The 15,869-nt window shown below is 43.9% G+C and overlaps 1 protein-coding gene across 1 annotated transcript in view; it reads right to left on the reverse strand.

The window, feature by feature from the left end:
• TG (thyroglobulin) overlaps positions 1-15,869 on the reverse strand; it is a 244,685-nt gene that overhangs the window by 132,599 nt on the left and 96,217 nt on the right. The window contains exon 35 of the mRNA XM_045561428.1: positions 11,522-11,584. Coding sequence (XP_045417384.1) covers positions 11,522-11,584 — 63 coding nt within the window. The remainder of the gene's footprint in view (positions 1-11,521; positions 11,585-15,869) is intronic.

The raw sequence follows: 15,869 nt of genomic DNA on the forward strand, positions 1-15,869 counted from the left end.
TTATCCAGCAAACATTTATCAAGTGGTTCCAAGGCTCACCATGTACAGTTGTATAGGTTGTGCACTATATAACTGCAGGGGCAGCATTCACAAAAAATACCTGTAAAAGGGACCTCTTAGTTAGAACTGGCAGTGCATGGCCTAACACAACTATTCCAACACTGCCAACCTTCACCAGGCATTGAGTGTAGCAATTTTATCATATAATATAATATGTCTTTCAAGTTTAATAACAACCTTTCTGAAGTAGGCATCATCATCTCCATTTTATAGGTGAGGCAACTGAGACTCAGAAAGATCCATTAAATTGGTCAAGGTCACATACCTAAGGAGTGGCAAAAGAAGGATTCAAAACCAGGCTGCCCAAACCCATATCCCATGTGGCTTTTAATACTCTACACCACCACCACCGTTCACTCACTGGTTCATTTATTTATTTATTCATTCTTTCAACAATCATTAGTTGAATCACTATTAGCTTTAAAAATATGGACCTAGATCAAAGTGGAGATCTGTATCTGTATATGTAAAACCAAGTAACTATAAATAAAATCATATTGAGCATCTACTGTATGCCAGTCATTTTGCTAAGTGTGAAGAATCCAACCATGAGTTGTGAAACATCTGCTCTTTGGGAGCACAAAATCTAACACGTAGGAAAGAACATTCCATTCATTCATTTATTCAGTAAATATTTACCGAACACTGACTCTCCTCTAGGTGTTGAGAATATAGCAGTGGAAAAGACAGATGAGGTCCCCGTCCTCGTGCAGTTTCCCTTCCGGAGGGGTAAAGCCAATGCCCAACAAGTAAAAAAATGGGAACATTTCATTTGGTGGGTTATTTGAGGAGGGGTAGAGAGTGCAGAAGGAGCCACTCTGGATGGAGTGGTCAGAGGTCCCTTTGAGGAGGTGACCTGGGGCTCAGAGCAGAGGATGGACAAGCCTATGGAGATGCTGCCTTTTCCAGGAAGGGAGCTGACAGTGGTCTGCCTGCCAGCCGCGCCCACAGCCGCTGGGGTGGAGCCCTTCAGTCCTGCAGGGAGGCTCAGTGACCACAGCACCCTCCACGGTGGCTTTGCACTTTGATAGTCCAGGCTGGGACACGTCTGAGGACGGAATGGGTGCTGTTCAACATCGTGCAGGCTCTCTTGCACCAGCACTGCCTCCTTCCTACTGTGGCTGCTGGGTTGATGGCATGTGGAAGCCACACAAGACACATTTCTTAATCCTTTTGATTCTCAGGCCAGAAGGCCCAGGTGAGCAGGCACTGACTCCAAAATTTTTTAATGTTTGTGTAAAACTTTAATCTTCTCTCCAAATATACACAGAATTTACAGTCACACACACTCACACCCACACACCTGTCGAGGGGGCTTACAGTTCAGATTCTTTGACACTCATGCCACTTGTTCAGTGCCATAGCCCCAGCACCTGGTGTCTGGACAGAGTAAGTGCTCAGTAAATGCTTGTTGAATGAATAAGTGAGTGAATAATGGGGAAGGGTAGCCGAGGCAAAGGAAACCATAACTGGGTTTCGAATCCAGCACCTCCCCTGTTGGCTGGAGGTTCCTCTCTGCACCCGTGGGAAGAAGTGAAGCCTTCTAGCTCCCCCACATTTCCCACTTTCCTAAGACCTGCCATGGCTGCAGCCCCTGTTTACCAGTTGTCCTGGGTCTCAGAGAGGCAGAGAAGAGGTCCAGGGGCTGCCGGATGTGAGGCTGTGCCCAGAGCACACTCAGCCCTGCCAAATGCAGAAATGACAGTCACCTAGGCAGCGCGGTCCCTGAGAGATAGGGATCCAGCTTGGGGGTGGAGTTGCCCATGCCAAGCATGGCAGCTGCTAACCAGGTGATGCACTCGGTGCTCTCAACCAAAGGGAGGAAACGGTGCGCCTGCCAGCCTTGCCTTGCTGGCCCCCGGGACATGGAACCTATCCCTGGACAACTACTCTCATGCAATGGTGAGTGTGCACCGTGAGCCTCCTCGACAGGCATGCATGCAGGTATGTGTGTGTATGAGCTGTGTGCATATCTGAAAAGGAGATTTAAGATTTATACAAATATTATAAAATTTTGGAGTCAGTGCCTGCTCACCTGGGCCTTCTGGTCTGAGGACCAAAAGGATTAAGAATCAGTCCCGTGTGGCTTTAACACACCATCAGTTTGGTGGCCACAGTCAGAAGAAGACAGGGTACCCAAGCTGGTGCAAGAGAGCCTGCACAGTGTTTAATAGCACACATTCTGCCCTCAGACGTGTCCCAGCCTGGACTAGCAAAGTGCAAAGCCACTGTGGAGGGGCCTATGGGGTCACTCAGCCCCCTTCAGGACTGAAGGGCTCCACCCCCGCGGCTATGGGTGCTGCTAACAGACCACCATCACCCCACTTCCAGCTGAAGGCCGTGCCCCTTCTCAGGGCACCTCATATCAGTGAGTGACCAATATGAGGATGTGACAATTTTGAAAGTCACCCCAGTTTCGGCAGCCCTAAGGGGCCAGCTGAGGCCTCCACTGAGACACTATCACAGCTCAGCTAACTCCTTGGCCCAGTCCTGGGCCTTCTCTTGCCCCACCCACCCCTGTTGACAGATTTTTCTTTTCTCTAAAAAATCCACCTGCATGCTGAACTCCATCTCTGAGTCTCATTCCTGGGGAACCCAAGCAGTGACAGTCACCATCTTCAGTGGGGAGGCTCTGGGTTTGGATCCAGATTGGGCTGGAATCCCAGGTCTACCGTGTCCTAGCTATGTGACCTTGGGCCTCTCTGAGCCTCAGCTTCCAATCTGGAAAATGGACACAATTGTGCACATGCTCATTTAATTCACAAGGATTAAAATATTGGAAAGCATTGAGCAGGGTGATTGGCATAGTCATTCAATGAACAGGAATTTTTTAATTATATTATGTGTTCATTAGAGACTGGGAAGCGGGGAGGTTAATTAATGAATATGAAGTTACAGTTATATGGGAGGAATGAGTTCTAGTGTTCTGTTCCATATTCACTGAAGGGTGAATATGGCTAACAATAATTCAGTGTATATTTTCAACACCCTAGAAGAGAAGATTTTGAATGTTCACAACACAAGGAAATGATAAATGTTTGAGGTGATGGCTATGCTGATTATTCTGATTTAATCACCACATATTATACACATGTATCTAAATATCACTCTATCTTACAAACATGTACAATCATTATGTGTCAACTAAAAAAAAAGAAAAAATGATATAACTATTAGCAAACTCTCAACCTTAATAAAGGTTTTCTATCAAAACCTAAAAAGATATATATGTCTACATAATTTCATAGTTCTGCTTTAACTGGCTGTCACTTGGGAGAGTCATATTTTCTCTCTGAGCCTCAGTGCCCCCCTCTGGAGAAAGACTAGGGTTAGGACTAGGGAATTCCTGCCGACATCTCTTGACCACCCACTGCACAGCAACTTCTGTGCTGAGCACTGTGCTTTTTTACTCTCTGACGCAAGCCTACCAGATTGATATTTCTTGTCTTTCACCATCACTCTCACTTCACAGAGGCAAATGGAGGCATTGGGAGGCTGAGAAATCTCACCCAGGCACTCCGGGAGGCCAGCAGATGAGATTCAGAGCCCGTGTGTCGCACCGCAATTGTCACATGGCTCCCCTCACTTAGATGATGTGCACACTTCCTGCCAGCGCTGACATTTTTTAGGATCACGAGACTTTGTCTCCAGCTTCATGGAAAACATTTGCAGAAAAGATCAAGTGAATTCCATCCTCCCACTGCCACGGCCAAAAGCACAGCGCGGAGGCACAGGAGACAAAGTGGGTTCCCTCCGCAGCATGGCCCAAAAGGCTGCTCGTGCAGCCACTGCCATTCCCACCTATCTGGATTCAGGTCTTGTCCCTGTTGCTGAGGTCCAGGATGAGGTCAGGAGTGAGGTGCCGGAAGGCTGAGCAGGCACACGTGAACGAGGCCTCCTGCTCTCCCTGCCGTGTGGCTCTTAGCTGCAGCCTCATTCCCAACTCTCTCCACGTACAGCAACCTGTGCTGCACCTAAGGCTCCAAGGGGGCTCAAAGCCAAGGGCAGGGCATTTTCCAAAGGGAATTTTGAAGTTTCTCAAGTGAAACACACACAGGCTGTCGAGGACAAAATCTTGAAGACTCGTATTCCATGTTTTCCCCTAGTTTCCGATCCAAATACTAAACTTACTTGAACGGCACGTACATCTAAAAGAAGTGTCCTTGAAATAGCGAATGGAAAGCTACATGCTGATTGTCCTGGGAGTAAGGCCTTGGAAGCTCCCACGTTTGGGCCGCGGGGAGGGGGAGAGAGCAGCTACCACACAGCAGGCTCCAGCGCTTGAGAAGACAGCTCACGCTAACCCCCAGCAGCCTCTCTGGGTTGGTTGCCATGGGTCTTATAAGAAGCAATGGACGTTTCTCTTATGAAGAAAATGACATCTTTACTTTTCCCCTTGTTTTTAAAAACACAGTTTTTCCCCAAAGAGAGTACAATTGCACATTAAACACAGTTGATGCAATCGTCCTCATTTTCTCAAAATCTAGCTAGTCCACCCACCAATGCATCTGCATCATAGCACAAAGAGAAAGCTTTCAAATAGCTTTAAAGCTCATTTTCCCACTGCATAAAGGCCTTCAAGGACTCATGGTACCCAAGGCGCTCTAACTTTTGGCCCTGGTACCCCCCATCTTCCCCCCTGCCCTGCTGGTCCCGCAACACTGAACTGCATGCATGTGCCTGTGTGTTCCTTGCTGATACGTTTCCCTGTGCTTTGGCTCACGCAGCCCCTCTGCCTAGGACACGTCCCTTTCTCCTCCCAACCATCCCACACATGCATACTCATCCTGTACGTCACAGTGTGGTCATGACACATCCGTGGTGCTTTCCCTGCCTGTCTGTGGTGAATTTGGTGGAGCCTTTTCCGGGGTCCCACTGCAGTTTAGAAGCAAGTGCACTGTGCAATGGCCCACCACCCTGCACTGTTTCCCTACACCGTTCTCCTGACCAGACCGTGAGCTCCAATCTTTGCAATCAAGATCTCCAACCACCAGCATGGTGCCATTTTTGGAATTCAGAATCCATTATCTAAAAAGTGGCGATCATATATGTATTCTTTGAATTGAGCTAAACTGAAATAAAAGATGATCTGTTTTTTCTTAACACACTACCCTACACTTGCCTGCCCCAGAGCTTGCTGTCACATTTCTGCTCACTCACCTACCCAAAGAGATCTGGCCAAGGTCTAGTTCCAGTCTGAAGACACTGACAGCGCACATTTATTTCATGGGCTCCACACTCAAGTTAAAGTCTTTCTCTACTGCCTGTCTTAGACGTCATCCCACAGGCTGCCCAATGCCTGCCATACTGAACTGTTTCCAGTGTCTCTCAATATACCATGCTGTTTCGTGCCTCTGGGCCTTTGCACATGCAAACCCCATCTCTGGAAAGGTTTTCTAAAACTTTTCTGACTGGTAAATTCCTGCTATCTTCAAACAAGCTAGTATCTTAGAAGGCTTCTCTAAAACAACAGAAATGCAATGTTTAGAGCAGACCTTAGCACATAGTGTGTACTCAAGACAGGCCTGTGAGATTTAACAATTCACCTTCATCTTCACACCATCCCCATCAACCAATCAGACCATCAGAATTTTTTCTTTGAATTAGACTTTGAGTGGGCAGTTTATACACATATATGCATACAAGATACGAGGCCAAGAGATCATGTCTCCAGACACGTCTAGACCAAAAGTCCATGTCTATCAATATGTTCCAGAAACTCAATCAAGTAACCTTATCTAACTCTGAGAGGGGCCAGAATAGGTGTGGGTTCAAACCCCAGCTCAGTCATTTAACCTTAGTTTCCTTATTTGAAAAACAGACCATGCTACCACTGAAATTTCTTGTGAGCATTAACTAATTTATAAATGTCAGATATTTAGTAAATATTTCCTTTTCTCTCTGAGTAGAAAGTACATAAAGATGAATATTTTACATATACACAGTGTATACATGCCTGTGCGTGCACGCACATACACACACACCATGTCAGAATCACACGTTGACATATCGATACTCTGAAGGCAGAATTATACCCCTCCTATGATTTCACATCAAAAACAAGCCCAAATTCTTAATTCCAATTTGGGAACTCTAAGCACAGATGGGATGTCAGCTCTGACATCTCTCCTGCTTTTAAATACACTTGTTAAAGACACATTTAAAAATACTGTGACATCTCTACCCTTGGAAACATCTACTCAGATGCACAGACTGGGTGTTTGTGAAAGGAGATGTTCAATATCCCATATTTTTTTTACCTTTTGTAGGTAATTCTAGTCTTCATAATAGTGGAAGTATTGTAAAATCACCCAAAGATGATTATGCTTTGCTTCATACATCTCTAACAGTAAATATTTCATATCAAAGCAGTCCTTATCTATAAATTTAATAAATATTTTTTTGGTGATGGTACTTAAGAATGGCAAGTATGTGATGATTCATGGCTGGTAAGTATGCAACTAGCAACAACTGTTCAAGACTAATTTGGCAATATAAATCTAGAGTCTTAAGAAATAAATTTCTCCAACTCAATAATTCCACTTTTGAGGATCAATCCCCAGGAAATAATCTGGACTTTGGAATAAGTTTTAGGTACCAAGGCATTCGCTGTGGTTATTTTTACAATGATGAAGAGTCATAAATAATTAAGAACAGAGGGAGGGGCTACTGAACGGGTAGAAAACTACAACACCTGTTGCCATTAACACTGTTCTGTCCTCGCCTATTTGTTTCTCGCTAGGTTGTGAGCAACCACCAAGTAGGAAGGTAGAAGACTGAATGGATGAGTGAATGAATACACACCCATGCATGAACGTGTGATTTAGAGAGATGTGTAACAATTTGGAAATATTAGGTAAAAACAACCAAAAAATGCAACATTATATATAGGTTATGACTATATCAGACCATACAGAAAACCTAAAAAAGATTGGAAGAAAATAAACATATGAATTAAATGACATGGAATAACTTCGAAATAACTATGTGGTTTTTCCTTCTGTATGTCTGCATTGTTTGAATTTTCTGTAACTAACAAGTATTATAATAGGACCCATCTCTTGAGGTTTATGCAAAGATTAAATGCTTTGCACAGTATTGAAAACAAAATGAGTTTTCATTAAACATTCAAAAGTTCTGAAAAATACTGTAGTATTGCTTTTAATTAGATACAGCCATTTACCTTCTCCCCATCCACAATCCCCTGCAAAATGAAGTAAAGAAATAAAAACATCTAAACCCACAAAGATAACAAAAAAAAGAAAAAGAAAACAGGATAATCAAACAGCAGATAAAGGACTTCAACACATTTTTAGATGAAGAACAGGAGACAGAGGCGTGTTAACTGACTCGGCAGAGGGGAACAAGCACACTCCAGTGCCCGCAGAGGGGTGTGACGTGGCCTGTGGCTCCACAGACCCAGGGAGCCCAGAAGTACAAGGTGCCTGGACCGGCTGGGCAGAATGTGGGCTGACCCACAGCAAGGCAGCTGAAGACGCTGGGCACAGAGGTTGGCAATTATAACAGGATGCTGCTGTTGCTCCTTTGGGCTCTGCTGTGAACCATATTTACATGTACATGGTCATAATAATTAAATATTTACTCTGGTTTCAACCCCAAATCTTGATTTTAGTATATTTTGAGGATGGAGGAAAATTGAAAGGGGGGGTGATAAAAAAGAGAGAGCTAAGTCTTCAGCTATCAAGGCAAGAGCTAAATAGTCACTTCTAAAATCAACAAATCAAGAAATAGTGGCATTCGCTTACACAGCTGTCCCTCGGAATCAGTGGGCAGTGGTTCCAGCACTCACCCACCCTTCTGTAGATACCAACATCCACGGAAGCTCAAGTCCCTGATATAAAATGGCATAGTATTTGCATATAACCTATGCACATCCTCCCATATACTTTTTTTTTTTATGAACGGCATGATAGTTTATTTTAAAAATTGTACCACACTGATCATGATGACAGCACACACATGATAATGGCTTTTCTCTTGGGTATTAACACTGCAGTATTTTCGTATACTGAAATTTTTCCATAGGACCAAGAACATTAGAGAATAAAGATCTTAGATGAAAATGAACGCTAATAATTCTGGTATACTCCCCCATGGAATTTAAATCCCCCATGAAGTAGGGGCATTGTAACGTTTCATAGTTAAGAAGAATGAAAGTTCTTTTAGAAGTAGGCAGCATGAACTTATACTTCCTTGCACTTTCATCTTTAGTTTTTATAATTTATGTCCACCGTGGCTAAAGTACAATCATACAGGACACCTCAGATGATTTTGCCATGCTACCATTGTACAAGTTCAATGATTTTACTTAAAAAAAAAAATCAAACCACCATCAAAATAAAGAGGCAAATGAATGTGAATTTCAAATTATTTGAAAAGCATAGTGCTTTTGTCCAATATAGACTCAAACTTAAATTAAATTCTATATTTATAATTTCCAAACTTCTGCAATAAAAGTAGCATTTATATATATACATATATATGGGTTTTATTTATAGACTTGTATTTTGCAATCAACAAAAGAAAGTTACTTTTTAAAGAGCAATATATTCGGTTTAAGTTCCACAAATGTGCAGTAAAGAAAAAGCCACATGATGTTAAATTTGGCTCTAAGTAACCTAAGGTACAAGATTTTGACAAATATCAAAATTATGATAATCTGATCTTAAAAATTCAACCCATGAGATTACTTTTTAGAGAGTAAATGTGCTGTTGAGTAATTATTTCAATAACCTTTTCTTTTTATGACTATCTGTAAACTGACCCTTTTTTTTAATCATTGTGACTCACCAATGTTTTGAACTGACCTCTTTACTTCTGTGTCACCACTTCAGTACCCAGGGGATTTCTGAGGCAGCATAAGTTTGACTTCATGAAAACAGAAGATACTTTAACCTTTCAGTGACAGTTTTTAGATCTATAAACTCAATAATCACATTATTTAGCTCAGCAACTATAAAAGCATTGAGATTTAGGCATTTAAAGCTAGAATCTCTTTGTGCTTTTTAAATTAAGCTGCTTTTGAAACTCTTTGGTATTTATCAGCCATTTGTATTTCCCCTATAATAAACTCCAACTTGAGCAGCTACATGACTTTGTGCCTTTAGACTCTGGTTTTTCATTGCTCCCCTCTCCTCCCTCCTCCCCTTTTTAAGTAAGACACAACTTCTCTGATGGAAAGAGTGACAGGCCAGTGCATACAATGACAAACTGATGATAACCTCATGTTGGTAGGGGCTGGAGTGGGAGGATCAGCTGTCATTGATCTTCACAGCAAGTATTATCTCCTGATAAGACACTGGTGAACACAGAGGAGTGGGACTCAGTGCTCCTCTTGGATACCAAGTCTATCAGGGAAGAAATGGTGCCACTATATTCCCTTAGATGCTACAGCAGCATAGCTTCTTCACGCAAGCATCCCAAAAACTTGGCATGAAGATTTCAGCAAACACGTCTTACAACATAGATAAGGAAGAGTCTAATCAATCAGGGGATGAAAGTATAGAATCAGTGTTAACACACTCTTGGTTTTAGTTCTTAGGAGGGTTTTTTGTTTTTGGTTTTTAACTTGAAGATTTTCTTTCAATAGTCAGTTATTTTTTTTTAATGGATCTACACTATTAACTGATTGAGATTCCACTGTGACGCACTCGTTTACTTAAAACCTTTTCAGGGATGTCTGTAAATTTCAGTGTTTTACATGATGAAAAATGGTATTGGTTGATCTAAGGAGGGACCAGAAATAATTTCTACTATTCCAAATATTGAAGGAAAAGAATAATCGATTTATATTGTGTTTTAAAAAAAGTATTGATAAGCCCCCAATACATTTAACCTTAAAATTATGTTAAATACTTGCAATCATCTCTAGATTACTTATAGTACCTCATACAATGCCTACACATTGCTTCATTCACATGAGTCAACATAGTACTTGGCAGCAAATTCAAGTTTTACTTTCTGGAACTTTGTAGAATTCTTTTTCTGAATATTTTTGATTCATGGTTGGTTGAATCCACAGATATGAAACTCACAGATATGGAGGGATGACTGTAATTTAGAAACATGGAGGCCAGGATGAGAAAAAATAACTAAAAGAGTTGAAGATGGTAGCCACAGGGATTGGAAAGGGCAGGTGGGTAGAGGTGGGCCAGGATACCAGTTTGTTTTGTTTTTTAAACTGTAAATCTCTTGGGGGGGGTTGTTTTTTTCAACTGTGTTTGTACATTACCTTGATAAAACTCAAAATCAATTTTGATTAAAATCCGGCTGGGACATATATTATCTGTTTGATGTTAGGTGTCCTAATTTCTAAGTTTCACCTCTGCCATCCCATGACATAGCAGTAACAGCACCAACCTCACAATACTTCAGGAAGCTAACACCTGATCATATATGTAAAGTGCTTGGCATAGACATTCTCTACAGAATTCTCAAAAAATTTACGTGAGTGCATGTGTGTGTATTTATATAGATGTATATAATCTCCAAAGTTAGCTATTCTGAGTCAAAGAAACTAATAACTTGGGTTGAGGACATTTTTATACTTTTAGCCACAGCCCTGGCTTTAAATAATTCCCTCCTCCATGAGCTATGTTCTGGCTCTTCAGCCAGAGCTGTAATGACAGACGTCTAGGACCCCTCAGACATCATGTCACAGGACAGGAATTAACGTCGCTTGGCCTCTTGGCAGTGTCTGCAGCCCAGGCAGAGCTCTCTTTGACAAAGGGAAGCAGAAGAGGGGATGCTGCAGTTGAGGCCCACACTGTCCCCCAACCCTCCCAGCTCACCCACCCCCCAGAGCACCCAGATGTCCCCACTGTGCCCAACCTCCCTGCATTTCCTGATGCCCCATGGGGCAACAGAGCATGTGTAGCGAGGGTCAGTGTGAACTGCAGGAGGACGTGCAGCCTCTGCCCGGGCTCCGGGGCTCCTGGGCCTCTGGGCTCCCGGGCTCAGAGCCAGTGCTTCCTCCTTAGATGTCACAGTGTTGCCCTGTGTGTCCGATAACTGTGGGCCCCAACACTTTTACACTAGTAAAGAGCTGACATCTTTCACTTTGGGCCACAAATACCATCATTCTTGACATTGCTCAAGGACTATGCACATGTAGTCATTACTTGACAGGGTGAAACAATCCTTAGAATGAATATTGAGAGAACTGGTCTTAAGTCCCACTCTGCTTGCAATCAGCTGCATTATTTGAGCAAATCATTGAATTTCCGTGAGTCAGTTTCCTCATCTGTAAAGCGGGCATGTTGCCGGTATTTGCCCTACCTACGCATGTGTATAATCCCTAGCAGCTGGAATTAATGAATGTGATAGTGCTTTGCAAGCTGTAAACTACTAGACAGAAGCAAGAGGAAAAAGGAGAAAGAAGAGAGAGAAGATGAACGAGGTAGTACTCTCATAAGAGAGATTGAAAAGGCAACGAACTTACCTTTCTCTGCGAGGGAAGCCAGAACAACTGAAGGGCAGAAGCTGGGAGCATTATTTTGAGTGACTGAAAAGAAAAAAAAGGCAGACTTTTAGTTCTTTTCTACCCCTCAATATCATTGAGTTCTGAAGGCGTTAATAGAGGTATAAGATGGTGATCGTGAAATTGGACTCGGAAGGCAGACAGACTGCACCACCCTGTATCAGTCAGGATGGGCTCGGTTGCGCCGAGGTAGCAATCTCAGCATCACAGCAGCTGCAAACAGCAAAGGGTCCCTCTCCCTCTCGCCACGTGACTACAGCAGATATCCTGGGCTTTGCTCCATGTCTTTCTTCCTCAAGGCTCAGGCCGAACAAGCTCCTTCTTGCCCCAGGCTTCAACAATTGCCAGAGCAGGGCAAGGCCGAAGCAGTAAATTTCAGTCTTGCTCTTACAGCTTCTGCCTAGAAGTGACACACATCACTTCCGTGCCCATGACATTGACCAAAGCTAGGAGTGAGGAATTGTAGTCCTACCATGTTCCAGAGATTGGAGAGCCAGAAACATGTGGCCAACACCACAAATGCCTGCTGCCAGCACTTACTGACCCTGTGTACTTGGCCCAGGCACCTAACCATTCTGAGCCTCAGTTTCTACATCTATATAATGGGGATGGTATTACCTACCTCAAGAATTACTGTGATATTACAGGAGTTAATGCAATTTATTGCACCTGTCACTGTGCTAGGCATATGGCATAAGCTCAACAAACATCAGCTACTACCAGCAGGCGGCATGACACAGTGGACAGCCAGGACTTATGGGCAGACAGGCCTGGATTTGAACCTTGATACACCACTGGGAAGTAGTGTAGAGGGACTGCTTCTAACTGGCGTGTCCTACCCCAGTTATAGCATTGGTAAAATGAGGATAGTGTAAAAATTAAATAAGAAACCATTCATACCCAGTAATGTGATACATAAGTACAAATTATCTTCTTCCCCTCCCTCTTCCTCTTCTGAACAAATATAAGTCTTCAAAGTCTCATCATTCTTTTCTCTTCCAATGGCCCAAACTATGACTGTGCACGGGATGTCCTCCTTCACTGGGAGCTGCAGTCAAGAGTAGGGGCTTTGGGGTCAGCAGCCCAGGGTAAGATTGACTTGGCCACTTTCCTGCTATGTGATCTTGAGCAGATTACTTAACCTCTCTGGCCTTAGTTTTGTTGTCTATAAAATGGAGGTAATAACAGTACCTCTCTCAGGGTTGTGAGGTTTAGGTGAATGGATAAATGTACAGTTTTTGGCATACAGCAAGCACTTAATAAGCCCATTATTCACTCTTACTATTGATTTTATAATAACAGACTATTGCCATGTCTCTTGTCCCTGTTTGCATCCATGAAAAGCCTCGGGACAGAGTCATGCTCTATTCCAGTCTCCAACGTCCCTGTGTGAGTCCCCTCACATCCACCTCCTCCCCCACTTCCTTCACTTTGGTCAGAAACGCCAAGAGCCAGCCTCTCTGGGTTCTAGAGCCTTCAGCTTATTGTGTCTTTTCAGGCTTGGCTCTACCTGCCTGAAAGCACTTGCTACCATCATCCTAAGGCCCTGGTTCTCAAACATCGCCAGACATTGGAGTCACCTGGATGGCACAGTGACACACACCTTGCTGGGCCCCACCCCCAGGGAGTTTGATTCAGGAAGTCTGGGATGGGGCCTGAGATGTGGCATTTCTAGCAAGTTCCCCAGAGATGCTGATGCTGCTGGTCCACACTGAGCTCAGGCTTCTGTCATCCCACATTCTGTGAGCTCCTCGTACAACATTCATAATTACTAATAACTACTCTCATGCTCCACTACACCCAGCTGGCCAGCTTGACACTTGTCACCTTCTTTTGTTGTCATTTGTTTAAAATGTCTGTTCTTCCTGGAAGAGATTCTCAGAACAAGCATCCTGAGAGTACAATCTTCAGGGAACAATTTGGCTAACTGTATCAAAGACATTCAAATGTCCTTGCCCCTGGATATAGTAAATCAGCTTCTAGAAATTTAGTTTGTAATTCAAAGCAAGCTTGGTTTGCAAAGGAAACATTTCTCAATACTAAGGGAAATCTGGAAACACCAAGGTCTAACAGTAGGAGAGTGGCTAAATGGACTCTAGAACATCTCCTAGGGCTATTACCATGCATCTCACTTCAGCAGAGCATTTGTCATGTAGTTCTGCTGCTGTGGCTTCACTCACTTTCTCTCAGTGAGTAAAAGTGAGAAAAAATAATAGGTCTTATTAGCCTGTGAGTGGGACCTTCTTCATTGTACAGGACCAAGCTGAGCCCTGAGTGTTCCCAGCTTCTCTGCGCCTGGGGCACTGGAAACCTCCACACTCTCAGTCCCTGGGAGGACTGAAAACTCCCTTGGGGACCCTCCTGCTAAGACGCTTACTGTGTAACCTTGGGGGAGTTAAACAGATGCCATACACACTAACCTTCCCGGGATTCACGCAACAGTGTGCTAAACCCAACTCACAGCTTTCAACAGTGAATAGTGCACGGCGCCTGCCCAGCCCTGCTTTCAGCAGCGGCAAGTTTGTTAGCTTGAAATCGGCCATTATGGGAATATTTACACCATGGAGCATGGCAAACACATGTGATATTGTAACATAGTAAGAAATATGTATTTGGTCTTCATCCCAGTTCCTGGCATAGAGTTCCTAAAACCCTTGTAATTTCCTGAGTGACAGGGGTGATAGAAGCATCCTCTGTTACACTATTTTATCTTGTCATTGGTTTCTGACACTAGAGCTTCTAAGACCCTTGGGATCTCTGCAGTGAAAAAAGTATCTATTTGTTCACTAATGAGATGGCTAGGGGCCAGGGGGACCCTAGATAGATTCAGAATAGGGGCCAGTGGCCACAAAGACCAAGGCATTATTTGATAGTTGGAACTTTTAGCCCTACCCCCAACCCTGCAGGGAGCTCCTTCACCAACGGCCAGTGATGCAATCAATTATGCATAAGTAATGGAACCTCCATAAATCCCCTAGACAACTAGGTTGGGAGAGTTTCTGAGTTGGGGAACTCATAGAGGTGCTGGGAGGGCAGTGTGCCTACAAGGGTGTGGAAGCTCCCTCCCCAGCCCCCGGCACCCTACACTTCTCTTCCATTTGGCTCTTCCTGAGTTATATCCTTTGTAATAAACTGGCAGTGGTAACTGCTTCCCTGAGTCCTGTGAGCTGTTCTAACACATTATCAAACCCAAGGAGGGAATCATGGGACCCCCACTTAACTTACAGCCAGTTGGTCAGAAGTACAGGAGGCCCAAGCCTTGTGATTGGCATCTGAAGTGAGGGGTGGTCTCCTGGGACTAATCCCTGTGGGCTCTCACTTCGACTCCAGGTAGTTAGTGTCAGAATGAATTGAATTGAATTGACACCAAATTGGTGTCCAGACAGTTGTAGAATTGGTTGGTATGGGGAAAAAACCCAACATATTTGGTGTCTGAAGTAAAAAGTAGCTTTCATCCCCACCTTCGGCACTTGTGAAATATTTGCCAGCAAGCACCAAATGGGGGTAACAATAGGCCCCACCTCATCGGACTGCTAGAGAATTAAATGACATATTACATGGAAAACCGCCAGCCTTGTGCCTAGAACAGACTGTGCTTGGGAGAAGGTAGCGGTTGTTGAGATGATGTGAATGGTGGCAAAGAACGGCTTGTACAGTAAACTGCTACCTACATGTGGGAGTTTCTACGTGGGCTGCAGAGAGGCATAATTAGGACAACTTGTCATTTCCTCTCCAGGTTCTGTTCCTGTGTCTCGAATTGCAACAAGGTCCAAATGCATTTGCTCAGCAGAAGAGAGGAACTGGGAGGCTTTGTTATTTTAGAAGTCACTTTTAACTTTGTAAACAAACCAAAGACCCTGCCCTGCAGCTGCGGATAGTCCCAGTTTAGTTCTCTGCAAAGAACAGAAGGTACCAGAGCCCCAAAGGCTCACCCCTTCCTGGAAGCCCTGAGCTCTGGGCACTGTTTGACCACAGAGCAGCCCCCTCAGTACTCCCTGCACTTCCACCCTGGTCCTCTGAAGGTTGACGTTTCCTCTCTGGGTCCTACTGCCAGGAAGGGGCTCAAACAGCCTCGTTTGCATTCACCTTTGCTTAGGCTGAGCCTCTGTGGTCCTGTGCTGGGACATATGGACCTTTCTGCTCACTTGAGACAGCAAAGGCAGAAGGCTGTGGCTGTAGGCTCTTTGGACTCCCCTTTTGGTGCTCCCTGCTCTAGCCTGTGCCTTTCTCCTCCAGGACAGATGCTCGAAGACTTAGCTGTGTCCTTTGTTCTGTGAACACACCCAGTAAGAAGGTTATGCTACAGTCA

The sequence above is a fragment of the Lemur catta genome, chromosome 9, assembly GCF_020740605.2.
Source record: "Lemur catta isolate mLemCat1 chromosome 9, mLemCat1.pri, whole genome shotgun sequence".
NCBI classification, from domain to species: domain Eukaryota; kingdom Metazoa; phylum Chordata; class Mammalia; order Primates; family Lemuridae; genus Lemur; species Lemur catta.